Source organism: Leptopilina boulardi, unplaced genomic scaffold (assembly GCF_019393585.1).
Source record: "Leptopilina boulardi isolate dan_hultmark-lab unplaced genomic scaffold, ZJU_Lbou_2.1 LbouV2_399, whole genome shotgun sequence".
NCBI lineage: Eukaryota > Metazoa > Arthropoda > Insecta > Hymenoptera > Figitidae > Leptopilina > Leptopilina boulardi.
In genome coordinates this window covers 719,573-736,236 of record NW_026137972.1, presented here as the reverse complement: position 1 = coordinate 736,236, position 16,664 = coordinate 719,573, and the positions used below count along the sequence as shown (strand labels likewise).

Sequence of the window (16,664 nt, the reverse complement as noted above, 5' to 3'; positions counted from 1 at the left end):
GTAGCTCGTATGCATGTTGCTGTCGCCAAATAAAATTTGGAGGGTAAAAAACTTATGAAATAAGGAACATTTTAGGGTAGTTTGGAAAAATTTTTTTTTAGCTTTTGAGCAAAAGTACATTTTTGAAAATCAAAAATTGATCAAAAAATGATTTTTCAATATCATTTGAAATTTTAGGAAATTCTCTACAAAAAACGTTAGTAAAATTTTTAAATCATTATTAATCCAAGTAAAAGTTATTGACATTTAAAAATTATAGTGTAAAAAAATTGAGCAATGATAGTACATATTTTTTCTCTCAAAATCGAAGAAATTACATTTGGCATATTTTAATATAGTACATTGTGCAACGAGTGCGGAAAATGCTACTTTCCGCTCGAGTTGCACACTGTGCTTTGTGCAACATCTACAAGAAAAAATCTATTTTATATGCTGTTTTAAAAAATAGATTTAAGGTTATGTTACCTAATATGCCTGAAAGTGTGCAGAAAAATGTACTTTGCTGCACACTTTATCAGAATATAGAAATTAAAAACTTTGTGGTGCATTTACGTTAAAGTAAAGTTCTTGTTCGCACAAAATAAATTTTAATTTAAACGATGACACTGCTCATTCTTTTGAAGGAAGAAAAGAAAAATTCAATTACGATTTTAGCAAATTGCAATTTTATTTGGAAATTTCTATAGCAACAAATAGATTTTCACGTTAAAATTTTCTTTCGTTTTTTTTTTTAACATTTCAGTTTAATACAAAGCTTACTCCTTTTTAGTTCCAGTATACATGATATAGAGTTATTGGAATGTTAAAAATACATTCTTTTTCCACTGACAATAAGAAACATAAATTTTCGACTAGCTCCTAATTATAAACATTATAAATAATAATTGAATAATATAAATGGACGTCCACATAAAAAAGTTCTACTTTGTCGATTTTATTATTAATTTTCGTATATGTTTTTTTTTTCATATGTGGACGTCAACGCATATAAATTAATAAGATTTTCTAACCACAAAAATTTTTCACTGGAATGAAGAAATTTCTTTCGATAATACTGGATTTATTCTTTACTTAGAACGATTATATCAAATTTTTTTAAATAAAATTTTCTAAAAGTCTTTTGTAATATGAGAAAATTTATTTCACATTTTGTGCATTTTTAAAAAAATTATACTTATCGCACATTGTTTTCTAAAATTTTTGTGCGATTCTCAGATTTCTAAAAACATGTTCTTTTAATATTTATATTCAATTGAAATGATTCTAGGACTAAAAAAATAATTTTTGTCATTGCAAACTAATTTACTATTGATAAATAATAAAATTTAGCAGTAATGGGATATTAGTTAACGACAATAAATCAGTTTTAAAAAAAAAGTAAAACTGTTTCGTATGGTTTTGGTTACATTTTAGTAATTCTATAACTGTCTGAAATTTTTAAAAATTTCCATCATAGATTTATTTTTCAACTTTATAAGAATGTACCAACTTAATTTTTAATAATGAAACATTATTGATAATGTAGATATTTACAATTGTCGAAAAAATTATATATCCCATCACTATTATGAATATATCTTCAGTTCTTCATTATTGATTTTAATTTTTTCAAAATTTTTAAGTGTGCAAATTTTTATTGAAACAACTTTTTAGTATCTGGAAAATTGACAAATTTGTGCATTTTACAAAAACTTTAATTTTCTCTCATTTTCTAAACTAATTTAGTTTCATTCTTTTTTTGTACGTGGAAAACAAAAAGAATTTTAGCAAATTTCATATTATAACTAAATATTTGCACACTTTTTATAAATGTTTCACGCCATTCACACTATAAGAAAACTTAAAAGGTGCAACATTCACTCTCTTATTTAAGTACGTAAAACACCCTTTGCTAAAACTTGACATTTTTTTTTTTTTTTTGAAAATCTTTCTAAAGATAATCGTTTTGCATATACTTTCATTTTACTATCACTTGTGGAAATCGTCATCTCCACTTTATCTTACTCGCTACTTTAATTATTCGGAATGTACTGCGTGTATGTGAAATATTATAAAAAAAAGGAATGATTTTCTTCGTAAACCAATTGCACGAATCTTATTAATAAAATTGGGAAAGATTTTGTTTGAATTTTAGGATATTCATGTTTGTCGTTATAGATAACTCATATCGAGAGCTTTGTAAAGCATATGTAAATCCTTGTGACTTTGTATTCTCCAAAATGGAAAATTGTAAGCTCGCGCTGCAGTCTCATCATCAGGACTGTCGCCAATCACAACGTACGTGCATCTGCGACCAAATCTTGCTATTACTCTTCCAAAACATGATTCCTTCCCTGAAAAAAGAATTGTAATAATGTGATAAAACGGAAATTATTCCTTACAATTTGGAAAAATTTCCGAAAATAATTTAATTGTTAACCAATATTCGAAGGAATTATTTACTCAAAAAAAAAAGGAAAAACTATTCATTAGAAAACTCAATCGTAATGTGCAAAATAAATACAGTTTCAAAATGAAACAAAATTTGTTAACAAAAATATTTAATTAGTCCAAAAAATTTAGTTTGAAGATTAAACTTCTAAATATCTCAAAATTCGCATCCGATATTTTTCCACTGGGAAGTTTTTTTCTAATAATTTTGGATATTCCGAACAGAAGTAGAAAATAATTCCGTCTAATTCAGTTCTATTTTAGATTGAATTAAAAAATTAACCAATCACAATAATACAGGATAATTTTTAATTGGTCAATTTTTGAAATTCGCACTAAAATAGATCCGTTAAATGACAATTCTGTTACATATCAGATCAGTTACAGTGGAATATTCCCCAATAGATTTAAGATTCGATTGATAAAACGTCTTACCGGTTTTGCTTGCACAGTAGATATTTTCAATGGGAAAAATTCCTCCAATTCCAAAGAGTAAAACTTTTGCGAGTGCTGGTATCAATTGTGTCGAAGTGACAAGAATATTAACATGCTGATGTCTTTTGTTAATGAGAGTGAGACATTTAATGGCCATTGTTAACCAATTGTCAGTTAGCGCTTCAATGTCAGAACGCACTTGTAACCATTGTTCGCGTTTCTCAGATCCTAGAAGACCACCAACATTGTTTCTATAATTACAATAAATTTCTTTGATTTTTCTATAACGAAACGCCAATTTTCGCATCCAATCCACTCCACCTCGAACAGTTGATCCAACGCAAAGACCATTATTTCCTTGGGAACATTGAAAACCATCGGTTGCAAAATTGTAAGATGCAAGATCTTGTCCATTATCATCCGTTGAAACGTCGTCTATATGGGCTTGATCACAATCCTTTAAAGTTGTTATTATAAATTATTCGGACGTAATGAATGGAAAATGAAAACTAATCATAAGTTATTTACTAATAAGAAAATATGAACAAAGTGTACAATGTAGAATAACATTTTTTGATAAAATTGATAACTCACCTCAAGATCGTTGAAGAACAAGTGAGTATCTGCGAGGTTAAAGATCATTTCCTCCATACTGAAGGCCACCTGTAGAAGAAGATTAGGGTCCTTACCATGATTGGTAGCGTATATGCCTGTAAGAAGGGTGTGGAATACAACTATGGTTTCGTCCAGGTCCCAAATGAATATTCGACTTGGTCCGGCTTCCGTAGTTTCCACCGAACCACTTCCACTTTGCCGCCTTCCTGGTCGCCTTATTGGCTTCGCTGACACTAAAATGGGATAATTATTATTGATTTTTGCTCATTTTCTTGTAAATTGAAAGTAGAAACTCAATATAATTTGGTTTCACTGTTTAAGATAATCGAAAGTCTGCAGAAAAAAAAGAGTCAGTTCTGACATAGGGGCTGATAGCAAAATACGAATTACTTTTAATTGGGAGCAAAAACGGGTTATATCATTAACTAAAATTATGTTATTTAAAGGGAAACCATTCCCATTCGTATCAGTATTATTCAGAATTAAGCAGTTACAAAAGTTAAGAATATTATTAATTCAGAATTAGGCAGTTAAAAAAAAGTTACGAGTATTATTCGGTAATTAAAAAATATATATCAGTAAAGAGTTTCGTAATTAGTAATCAACGCAGTTAAAAAAGTATAAACAGTTCATCAATATTCAGCATCATCTATTTGTAAACAGTGAAACTAGTCCCTTACGAAATCTCCAAAAACTATACTAGGATCATAAATCCAGACTTAAATTATATACATTGAGATCCACGACCACATCAATTAGGCAAAGAATTACCAAATTTAATTACAAAGGATTATTTGATTAAATTCATTTTTCACATATTAACAATTATTGAAAATATAATATATTTAATTTATTTAATAAATAACAAATTACTTATTCACTTAATATTACCACTTAGTTTTCATTATAGTAAAATTGAGGGTTCGATTAGGGGAATATTATTAAAATTATTAAAATAAATATATGTGATGTTGTAAGCAATTTTTTCAAATGTCCCAAGATTTTTTTTTATCAGGCAATGATGCTTGTGATAAAATTATCGACCACTCGACTCATATTACCTTCAACGTTCGTGGTTTCCCGTGCGGTCAAGTCGCTGGCATCGTGAGAGGTCGCATCCAACGTGAGTGCCGATTTAGTTGAATCTTTTATATCAAAGAAAAAATAGTTTTTAATTTAATTATATAACTTTTTCTATGAGTGCGGTTATATTCGTATAGTAATTGAACAAAAATATAGGCAAAATAAAGTAAAATTATTTGCATTTTCAATCAGTGGATTAAATTTTACCTGCAAAATTTAGGTTGCCAATGTTAAAGGAAGTGGGTGCAGGATGATATCCAGCCATTGGATAATATCCGGAATATTGCAACGATACCCTGTCGTTTCCATAAATTGGACTGCTATATGCTGTATAATCGAGCTTCTAAATGAAAAAAAGGTTTTATAATTGATAACTAAAGGAATTAAAAATTTAAAACCCATTTTTAGAATTACCTGTGAGGCAGATGATATATTTTGACTCATTGGTGGAAACGTGGTTGTTCCACTATTATAACCGTAGGCCGAATATTGAGCCATCGAGCTTGGATTTGTATAGGAATTTAAATATGGACTTGGCAAAGCCGATGAATTTTTTGAAACTGTCGTCGTTCCATACGATGGCGAATTGTATATGCTGAGAAAAAACAATATCTATAATGTATTAATTTTATACAATTTGAAAATTACAATATCAAAGTAACGGAATACAGAAAACTAAAAAAAATAATTGATGACATCTGAAATGATTTCTATACCAATTGTTCCAATTTTTTGAAAAAAAAGTCAATAGTTTTGGGTAAAATATAATAATTTATTGGGAAAACTCCATTTTTTAATGAATTGGTGAAATTTTTATTTTACCTATTGTAGTATTGATTGGCACCATACAATGAGCCATAATCGGCCTTTTCCATGGAGTCAGGAAATTCTTGGTCCTTTTCTTCGGCATTTTCATCGATATACAGTTCACCACTGGGGACATTTTCGCTCTCTGGGCACTCTTGGACCTCATTTTTAACCTCCGTTTCTTTACAAAAATTTAGACCAAAATTATCTTCAACTACACTAAGAGAAATATGCTATTGAATAAATAGCATTTTTTCCAAAGGTATAAAAATTATTGATTCAAAAGCATGTGCTATAGAATCTATAAAATATTTTACAAATTTTATAGCATATGCTTTAGAATCAATAATTTTTATACCTTTGGCAAAAATGCTGTTGATTTAATAGCATATTTTTCTCAGTGTATATATACCTATTAAAAACAATATAGGGAATGTAGTCTTGAGTGGACCACGTTTTGTTTATGGATAGGTATAGTGAGAAAAGCTATATACAAATTATATGTATTTAGAATTTTTTTTTTACTGTCATAGAAAAATTTTCTGGACGTTTTTTAAAAAGTGTTTTTTTCCGACTATTTTTTTGTTGTAGTCATGAGTGGACCACACTGGAAAAATCATCTTAAAACTTCTCAAAATTCATTAAAATATTTAAATATTTATTAATTACCTACTTTAAAATTAAATTTTTTTCTCTAGTGTGGAAAACTGTAATAAATTTCATTTTAAAAGTGCAGTCTAAAAAATTAATGATAATGAAAAATTATTTTAATTAAAATAGAAGATTGCTATGTTTCTTTTTGTAAAAGGTTTTCGAAGGGTTTGATTGACAAGGAATGATGCAGTAGTGTTTGGAATTTTATCTACCATTGTTTGCAGAACGAGGGTTCTGTATTGAGACCTCTGTCGACGAAGACACGTTGCCAGCATTGTCTAAAATCCCTGCCGGTTTGGTCGGGTCATTGTCTTCGGTTAACATATCACTCACTCAGTCTGGAAAAAATTTTTCTTTTTAATATTATAATGCAAATTTTAACTTTTTTCTTTAAACAAATAATTTACTTCTGAAATACAATAAAGTAAACAATATGGCAAAAATAAATAGGCTATTAATTACTTTATTACTATAAGTTAATTAAGTATATCCATCAAAAAGCATCAATTAATTGTTTATCAACCATCCCTTAGGTACATTTTAATATCTAGGTACATTTTAACAGTATCGAAAATTAATCCACTAGTTTCAACTGTCTCTCTTATACATTAAAAAGTGACGTTATTTTATACAGTCTGTCAGTTAAGAAATAAGCAACAATAAGTACACAAGTTCCTTCTTTTAACACTTAAAAGTTACATAGAATTATGTTATAAAAAGTTAAAAATTTCAACATATGTATATACCTCGCTCTTTAGATTTGCAAAGTCATTAAAATTTTTGCATTTAAGGGGACATTCATTTTTTCATGGGGGGATCGATTCCGAGATTTCTACAACAGATAGAGACATAAAATAAAAAGCATTTTCTTCGTTAGATATTTTTCTATGGATGGAACTTCAAAAACTGGAAAATTTCTTTTTCCCTTTTTTTATAACAGAAATTCTGAATAAAAACATGTGTTTTTTTTAAGTTTTAAGAAAAACTTACCATAAAAAAAGGAAGGAGGACGAAAATTCCACTTTTTTGAGGTTCCATTTATAGAGAAATATCTAACGAAGAAAATGCTTTTTATTTTATGTCTCTATCTGTAGTAGAAATCTCGGAATCGATCCCCCCAATGAAAAAATGAATATTTTTTGAAAATGTTGTACATCGCTGCCATTTGGGACTACAAGTGAAAAAAAATAATTTTTTCATATTCTTGAATAAGTTATTTATAACATGTAAACAAAAATTTCTAAATAAATGTCATGGTTTTTTTAGAAATACATCCTAAAAAAGCCTTCTTTTTCCCCATTTTTAAATATAAATTAATTTTATTAGTTGTCACGTAATAATAGAATTAAATGACGAATACATGAGTTTAAATGAATGTCTGAAGATAATTTTTAGAGCAATTAGAGAGTAATACCGCTTCCGGAAAATAAAATTATTTAATTTTTCCCTTAGTTTCGATTCTGTACCACAACAGCAAAGAAGTATTTTAAGAGGAAATAATGAATCGGAACTAAAAATTCAAATCTAAAACAATCAAAAATGAAAGAAACAATATTCTAACCTGAATAAAATCATCTTATTAAAAAAGAGTAAAAATATATGAAAAATATATTAAACTCAAAATATAATTAATTTTCAACTATAAAATCTGATTCTAAATGTTAATCTTAATTTATATACAAGTTTTTATTGATGTGCTACTAAATTTTTTTCTCTTCATTTTTCGAAGTCAAAAGTTAGTTCAAGAATGAAGTCATGAGAAATTGGCATCTTTTTGATATATTTTTTTTTTTGAAGGATCTTTTGCGCGCGATCTTAGATGTTTTTGGCGTAGGCTCATAAATTATTAGCTGCCAATTGAACGTCGAAGAGGTGGAGTATTAAAATGGAGATGGGTAGGCGTCCACTTCAATTCTGAGTAAACGGCCAATAGAATTCCTTTCACAAGTTTAACATTATGTTTTCTTTATGTTGCCAAGTCACTATCTATTCGTGCTCCGCCCTTATGCCTTCCCTTTACTCCAGTTATTGCACTTTTGGTACTCAGGAGCGTATTAAAATCACAACATCGAACAAGTGTGCAATACTTCAAATTTGTAACCAAAAGAAGAATATATATTGATAAAAAGGTAATAAAAATTTTTTTTTTTTTGGAAAATTTTGACTACTAAAAACAACATTTTCCTCTCGTTTAGCAAAAGTATCAAATTAATCACCAGGTTAATTTTAAACCTCAACTTCGAAGAAGTTTGACTTTTAAAAAATAATTTTTATTTATACCAAATCATATATATAGTTATCAGACTATTTTTTATTTTGAAAAATAAAGAACACAAAAAAAAAATTTTATAAACTAAAAGAATCAGGTCCACTCTAAAGCTTTTTAAATATTCTTAGTATTTCCAGGTATATGTAAAAATAAAAAAAAAAGTAAAACAAATCATGCTAAAAGCTCGGCCCAAAGTTAAAAAATGTATTTGTTTATAAAAATCGTTATCTCTGAAATACACTTCAAAGTATTTTAATGATATTTAATTAAATTGACTTCTTCACAGTCTAGTGCAAAAATCGTTTGTGGGATAAAACGGTCCAAAATAAATATTTATTTGATTTTACGAAATTTTTTATTTGAATCAAAGAAATCAATTTAAATTTCTTTAAATGAAAAATATATTTATTTCATTTTAAAATTGAATATACGTTCACATTTTGATTAAATTAAAAAAAATTTTCTTTGACCCTATATAATATATACAAATTTCTTTCAAAGAGTCTTCTTTTCTGTCGAGTTTTCTGTATGTACATTTTCTTCATAATAAAAGTTTGAATTTGGAGGAAATTGCACACTTTTATTTTTTTTTGCAAAATAACATTTGCAATATATTTATTTACCATTACTAAATAAGTTTTTTTCTTTGAAGTTAAAAATTTCTAATTCAATATTTAATTATATTGCATATAAACAGTACGCGTCTGCTCTTATAATCTGCGTTTATTATATTTATAGCGATTATAGATTGTACGTTTGATATTTTAAAGATATTTTTTCTTTGACCACATGCAGATAACATAAATTTGACAAGCAATGGCTGATGTTCTATATATATACGTATATATATACTCTAAATAAAATGTGCACAGATTCTTTTATCAAATTGAAACTGCTTGACTTGCATTTTATATTATGATGAAAATTATTCTTTAATGTTGTTTAAATTCTTTTCCAGGCTAAAAAAAATTTTTATATTCTTTGACGATAATAAAATAATAATATTATTATTTCTATTATAAAATTATTATTATTATTATTATTATTACTATTAAGTATTAACAATAAAAAATTCAAATCTATTTTAAAACCAAATTATATATAAAAATTGTTTCACAAATATATAGTTTCTAAAAATTTGTAAAAGAACGACTCATTTTCAGATAATAAATTGGCACTGTTTGCGACCGAAACGTCTGCAATCATTACACTGAAAAAAATTTTAGCTGAGATCTTCAACTACCGTTTGATAGTTGACTGGAAAAGTAGTTAAATTTTAAAAAATTTTATTGAGTCAACAATTAGTAGTTGCATTTTACCAAAAAATGTAGTTAAATCAACTTCAAAAACTGAAATGAATTATACCAAATTTTTATACAAACAACAATATTCTTAGTTCTTTTAAATACTTTCTCATATTTAATATACTTTTTACAACTTTTTTAAATTTAGTTGAGGACCTTTTGTACTAGGCAGAGTAGTTAAAAAATTAGTCAAATCTACTAGTTTTTTTCTCAGTGTGCAAACAATTTGTACTGATTATCATTTGAATCATGCAATTAAAACATTATAATTTTAATATAATTTTATTTTTAATCGACATAACTCAGATAATAAATTTATTAATTTTATTAACGTCCTCTTAATTTGTTATAATTAAAAACATATTTTCAACTACCAAAGATAATGTGATTTTTTTAAAAATAAAAAAATAAAAATTCAACGTTTCGGAGGCTATTGCTATTATTATTATTATTATTTAAACTGAAATAAATAAAATACGAATTAATATTAACCTATATATGTAATTGTATATTATATATATGTACCTATAAATAATATGATGTTTGGAATAGTAATGAAAATTTTAATGCTTCCCGGTGCACAAAAAAAAAATTTAGAGGTGAATTGAATGTAATATAAATAGTTGACGACCAATTAAAATTCATTACATTTAACGAGTCAAATTAGATGCATACGCTTGTTTCTGCCAGTACTTTTAATATAATATTTCGCACACGCATATATAAAACCGTACATCGAAAATTAATTACATATTCAATTTTCGATCAATTTCATAAATTATATTCATTAAGTCCTTTTGATTACTAAAGGTATTATTTAATATTGTAAAGAAACAAAAATTATTTATTATTATTATTATACAGAATGATTTGTTCCGGACCTCATAAAATTTTTTTTCAATCTCATTTTTTCGTTTTTTAAACATCGTAATTTTGAATTTTTAATAAATTTTTTTCCGTCATATTGCATCCGCCATTTTTAATTATTTAAAAATGACATCAAATTCGTAATCAGCGACTCCGAAAACCCCCGAATGACAAGTTTCAAAAGAATCCAACAAATTTTAACAAATGTCCGCCATATTGGATCCGCCATTTTGGATTTTCACCAGTGTTTTGGAATTTTGTAACTTTAAAATATAAATCCCATTTTGTTTGATTTTAAGCCATTTTTTTGAATATTTAAAAGTTTAATTTAAACTTTTAATTCTTACACTCGTAATTTTATTTTATTTTGAACAAAAAAAAAATAAAATAAATAAGAAAAAAAGACAAAAGTTTAACAAAAGAGCAAGGACGAATGAAATTTCTAAAATATTCTAAATAAATATCATTTTTCTGAAATATGACATAGAGGAAACTTTCACTTCAGGAAACAGTTTATGCATATGGACCAAATATGACTTTTCTGTGTGTTTTGGGCCCTAAAATACCCTTCTCTCATATCTCCCCAAGGCCAGAGTTAGAGGGTTCAGAAAACAAAAAGCATTCCAAACAAAAGGCACATTTTTTTCTACATTTCTCCATGTCTTTTTCCAGCCCATTTCATTCATAACCGTTAAATATGTATATAGTACAACATTAACATTTTTACTATACATATAGTAATTATTTTTGTAAAATAAAAATAATAAAAAAAATTTTTTTTTAAATTTTTTCATCCTTTTTAAGTCAGTTTCTATGTAAATATAAATAATAATTAAAAAACATTAAAAAATTTAAAGAGCTAATAATTGTTAGTAACAATAATATAAACAAAATTCTAATACTATTAATAAAAATCATTTAATAATAAAATAATAATTATATTATGATAGTATTAACAATAATTATATTTTTTTTTATAATTACTATCTAATATTGTAGAATTGCGATTTTTATTAAATATTTTAAAAATTAATTTATATCAATTCGAATTAATTATTTAATTACTGCACTGAAAAAAATTCATTTTATTTAAATAATCGGTCACTTGACTATTATCAAATAAATATTTACTTGAACCAAATTTTTATTCGAACACGGAAAAAAATATTTACCTGGAACAGCGAAACGTTTCATTATAGTAGCAAAAGTTTTACTTGTTTCAGTTAAATCTTTTCCTATTCTAGTGAAACTTTTCGCTGTTTCAGGTAAATATTATTTCCGCGAATTAAATAAAGTGTGTTTGAATTTCTCTATAACAAATACAATTCAATTGACTCAAATAATAATTATTTGATGCAAATAAATATTTATTTGATAATATAGTCAAGTAACCGATTATTTGAATCAAATAATTTTTGTTTTCAGTGATGACAAATTAAAGTGAAATTTTATTGAGCGCGTATTGTGTCGAGAGAACGATTGAAGATTGAAAAAGCTAAGAAATGTTTTGCTCTCTGAAAATCGCATATTAAAAAAATTTTAAATTAAAGAAAAAAGAAATTTAAAATTGAAATAAAGAAACTGTTATTTTTTTCCTTCGGAAGACAAATAAAAAACAAACCTTTATTCAGCGATAGTTTCCGACGGAGCGATATCAAATCCAGTGGCGTAGTCTTAACAAAAACTCCTCAACCCCACCTTCAGACGACACCTGTACATCATCCCTTAAGGGGCTCGCCTCTTATCACCACTAAAAAAAAACTTATTCCATTACTATTTGCGTTTTTGACACCATTAAATATCACTTGCCAAGTCACTTCTTGCAACTTGATTCAAACCACTTGAATTGCAAAAATTCAAAACTCATAATTTTCCCCTCCTTCCGACACAAATTAAATCACGAGGTGAGAAGGACACGTTTTTTCTCCTTCAAGGTTACATATATATGTATGCAAAACTGTTGCTTTCTGAGATAAAATTTGCTCGTCAATGATTACCGGAGGTTGTCGAAAGGATGAGGGTTGCGACCCTTCCCCGTGACGATCACTAGAATTTCTTCAATTTGTACTCCCTTTCATTCGTTCTGCAGATAAAAAAAAATCCGAACAGTTCATTTTTTTCGGTTTTTCTTTTCTCTCGATATAAAAAATACTATATAGAGTTTGAGGACAGTTTTATAAAACGTGTGTTTCGTTGATTCGGATCGGCAGGCTACGTGATGCTGCAGCCTGTTTGGAGTTCTGAGCATGCGAAATGTCGCCGCCACCCCCGCCCTGAGATCACGTGGTTAGCACGGCTCTCCCACTCACTTTGGCGTCGAGCTTAATAGAGAGAGACTCGAGCAGGAAGACAAATATTCGCTCTCGTTGGAGTGAGCGTGACGGTGAATGCAACAGGGATGGAAAACTTATGGGTTCAGTGCCCCCCCCTTTTTTTAAAGGGGGGGAGAATTAGAAAAATTAGGTATAGAAAGCATTTAGGATTTTGATTATTTTTTATCCATTCATAAATTTGGTATAACATTCATACCCAGAGAAATGTTTATTATTTGAACCAAATATAATATATTTGAGTTAAATAAACGTATATTTGTCTCACAATCTACTAGTCCATTCATTTAGCGTAAATAAAATTTTTTATTTAAATCAAATAAATATTTATTAGGCTATGAGACAAATATACCATTTTTCTTGGAGTGACGAATAAACTATTCGTTTTTTAGTAAATGCCTCGAATTATACGACTTTTTTCAACTTATTTTAATAAGATGCGACTTTTTTTACATTTTTTTTTACAAAATTTTTAAACAGAATACGTCTTCTTTAGTATAAACTGCAGATATTCTTAAGATCTTCTTTATTTCAATTATTTAATAAATTTTTAACTAAAATACATCTCTAAATTAATTATTTTCAATAATTTTTAATTAAATTCTTCACAAATTCAATTACCTATCTTAAATTGAAGTAACAGAAATCACCAAAAATTTCAATTAAAAATCACTTGAAGTTCAATTAAGGGGAAGGATCGCTTAAATTTCAACTCATCGAAATTAATGTTGTTAAGAGGTGTCAATTTTTTTCTGGCATTATTTGGAATCTAAAATATTATTGTGAATTAGGTATAAAAATTTAAAAAAAAATTTTTTTTGACCCTTTTAGAAATTTTATATTTTAATATTAAAATTTTTAAAAATCCATACGATTGATTGTTAAAAATCATGAAAAAAGTGTACAAAAAAATCTGCAATGTAAAATAATAAAAATTGCGGCAGAAGTATAAATTTTTAGTTTTTAATATTTTTGAGTTTTATTTAAATAATTATTAATGAATTAATTGTTTTTCAATTTCCCATAGTATATATTACAGTTTTAAATATACTCAATATTATCAGAAAAAAAAATTGACAACCTTAATAATTTTAAATGATTTTAAACTACTTGACCAATTTTTCGACTTTTTTAGACCCCCCTCTTTGTGCCCAACCATGGATTTTGTCACACCTCCCCTCCCCCTAATAAAGTAACATTACCTTCAACTAAAACCTAAAATAAAATTGTTATCAAATAATTTTATTTAGAATTCTATTCTTTCTACGCATGAGAACAATTTCATTAAAACCTAAGTGAAAATGTTGTTTTTTAACTTTATTAAATATAGAATTTTCATATCTTCTAATACTATATGATAAGTAAACATTTTAAAAATCTGAAACATAATTACTTATGTATTTTTTAAAAAATACATTATTTGTCGCGTTACTAAAAAAGGGACCTTAAAAGCAAAAAATTTTAGGTTATGTTTGCAATTTTTGAATCAAAATACACAAAGGATTTAACTCTCAGTTAAAACCATTGATGTTTAAGTCTTTATTATATTCAAAAGATTCAATAAAAAATTGCTTTTTCTATGTTATTTAATTAAAAAGATACTTTTAAACAAGGTTTTAACACAAACATAACCTTCAAATGTTTTAAGCATTTTTATTTGATTTGCTTCTATATAATAAGTTCAATCTTTTAACATGTTTTTATATATCTACAATCAAAAAATTAAGTTATATTCTTAAATAATATTAATATTTTCATAGAGAGCGAACTTTAAAATTATTGTACTGAAATTTGGCTACTACCGCATATATAGTTCGAAAACCGATTGACCGATTTCAAAAATTCTCTTGTTGCATTTTCTTCCATGGAATTTTTTCAGCGGATAAAACGTCTAATATTCATTTTTATGCTTTCTGTGAATAATTTAATCTCAAAAAATGATGTTTTTTATTTTCAAAAGCATGTTATTATTCAAATTTTGATAGTTTTGAGTAATTTCGAGGTTTATCCGCTAAAAAAAATTCCACTGAAGAAAATGCAACAAAAATTTTTGAAATCGTATCCAAAATCAGTTTTCGAGTTATGGTGCGGCAGCCAAAATTTTAAGATACCTATACAATTTTAAAGTTTAGATAAAGCTCCCTTTATAGAAAGAAAATATTAATATTTTTTAAGATCATGACTTAATTTTTTGATTGTCCTAAATATACATAACAACATGTTAAAAGATTTAAATTATTATCACTAAAAAACCGACTTTAGGATATATACTAAATTGTCATTTGGTTTTTAATATAAAATCAGTACTATTTTAGTACTTTCTTTTTACAGTGATATTTTGAAACTTTTGAGAAAAAAATCTTAAAAAACCTTAAGGCTTAAAAAATGTACAAGACCTCTTAATCTCCATTTCAAAAACTGTCATTTTTCACTAAATCAACGATTGTGAGAGTTCTATATGAGATAAGAACTTAAAATTTTTGTTGGCTAAGTATTTTTAGAGGTAAAAAAACTACTAAAAAAAATTTTGAACCAAATTGTTGTACTGCTGCCAACAAATTTGAGTTATAGATGTGGAATCCCTCTGATGATGTAAGTACCTATAAATGTCTAAATGAAGTAGAAGTGAGAGATTGTTGGATGAGAGTGGATATTGCGGCGATGGGGTGTTTTTCACGTGAGCAAAGAGAACTGGAGAGTGAAAGGGGTGAAAAAGATTTCAGATAAATGCAATGATATAGGGACACAATATACAAAAGGATGCAAGTCAGAGCACTAGCAACGCAAAGATATAAAAACTACATTGAGAATCGAATTTCATATTTTTTGCAAAATGTTTAATTTAAAAGGATGTAAATTTAATATTTGTATACAGATTATATTAGAAAATTGTACTAAATTAATAGTAAATTAGGACTTTATTTTGTGACCTAAATAAAATGCACCCAGAGAAAAAATTTCTTTGATTTAAAGAAACCAGTTTCTTTGATTTGTTTTTTTTCATTCAAAATAAAATTTTCTTTGAATGAAAGAAATTTGTGCAATGAATTGAAGAAATTCTAACATTGATATAGGGTCAAAGAAACATTTATTTAAATTAAATAACAAATTTCTTTGAAACGAAGATAATTCTTTTTGAATCAAAGATAATTTGTTTGAAACAAATAAATTTTCTTTGAATCAAAGAAAAATTTGTCAATGAAAATGATTTTTTTGATTCAAAGAAATCTTTTCTCTCGGTGTGAATATGTGATTTTTAAGGTCCGTCAAATAAAAAACTTTTGTAATCAATTTCAATTTTAAAAAAATAATTTTTCGATATTATACAATATTAGCAGTACCTATGCATTTAAAATAATTGAAATAATATACAAAACGAGAAATAATTTTTCCTATAATAAATATTTTTGAAATTTTTGTTATATACACGCATCGACATATATATAATATTTGTACATTCTCAAAAAGATGATGATGTTCATTCTATCGTGAAATGGCAGCGACCCTGACATATTAAGTTCGCTTAAGCGACCCTTGAGTTATTATGTAAAAGAACTAATCTCTATTGTGTTGGTCTATATGAAGAGCCCTCGATCTAGATTATTCTTTGTACCACACTAATTCCTCATTGGGTCCTGTGTGTTATGTGCTTGTCCGTCTGAGAAAATGCATCCTCAAATTTTTTCCACAGCCTGTGAAAAAAGACTACCGCTTCTTCTCATATTATATTTGATCCTTTGCTTCTGAATTTTTGGTTTCAATGTAATAAAAAATAGAAATATATATAGAATACGAATTTAATTTTTTTTAACACACTTGGATAAATTTTATTGGGCGCATGAATATCCCATATAAAAATCATTAGCTAGA

The 16,664-nt window shown here is 26.8% G+C and overlaps 2 protein-coding genes across 4 annotated transcripts in view; one reads left to right on the top strand and one right to left on the bottom strand.

The window, feature by feature from the left end:
* The window catches only part of LOC127288971 (mitotic-spindle organizing protein 1-like), a 29,823-nt gene that overhangs the window by 274 nt on the left and 12,885 nt on the right, over positions 1-16,664 (top strand). Inside the window, exon 1 of one of the 2 annotated variants that reach the window (XM_051316698.1) lies at positions 8,133-8,153. The exons of the other annotated variant lie outside the window; for it this stretch is intronic. The gene's annotated coding sequence lies outside the window, so the exon portion shown is untranslated. Of the gene's footprint in view, positions 1-8,132; positions 8,154-16,664 lie in introns of those variants that run through there. 2 annotated transcript variants of the gene reach the window in all.
* LOC127288965 (eyes absent homolog 4) lies at positions 643-12,721 on the bottom strand. Of its 2 annotated transcripts, none has more exons than XM_051316685.1 (9): positions 12,086-12,721; positions 6,237-6,362; positions 5,386-5,551; positions 4,978-5,158; positions 4,771-4,906; positions 4,542-4,625; positions 3,460-3,713; positions 2,866-3,322; positions 643-2,333 (listed from the first exon to the last, which is right to left on the bottom strand). In XM_051316685.1, exons 2-9 carry the CDS (start codon positions 6,346-6,348, stop codon positions 2,152-2,154), a joined length of 1,572 nt encoding a protein of 523 aa, XP_051172642.1. In that variant the 5' UTR covers positions 6,349-6,362; positions 12,086-12,721; the 3' UTR covers positions 643-2,151. The 2 variants fall into 2 exon arrangements, with proteins under 2 accessions (XP_051172642.1, XP_051172643.1); XM_051316686.1 differs by having other exon boundaries at positions 4,771-4,903.

Coding starts and splice junctions, on each gene's coding strand:
- LOC127288965 (XM_051316685.1), bottom strand. CDS start 6,348: ATGTTAACCGAAGACAATGACCCGACCAAACCGGCAGGGATTTTAGAC. Junction 5,552..6,236: donor CCCTCGTTCTGCAAACAATG/GTAGATAAAATT, acceptor ATTTTTGTAAAG/AAACGGAGGTTAAAAATGAG. Junction 4,626..4,770: donor TGGCAACCTAAATTTTGCAG/GTAAAATTTAAT, acceptor TTGATATAAAAG/ATTCAACTAAATCGGCACTC.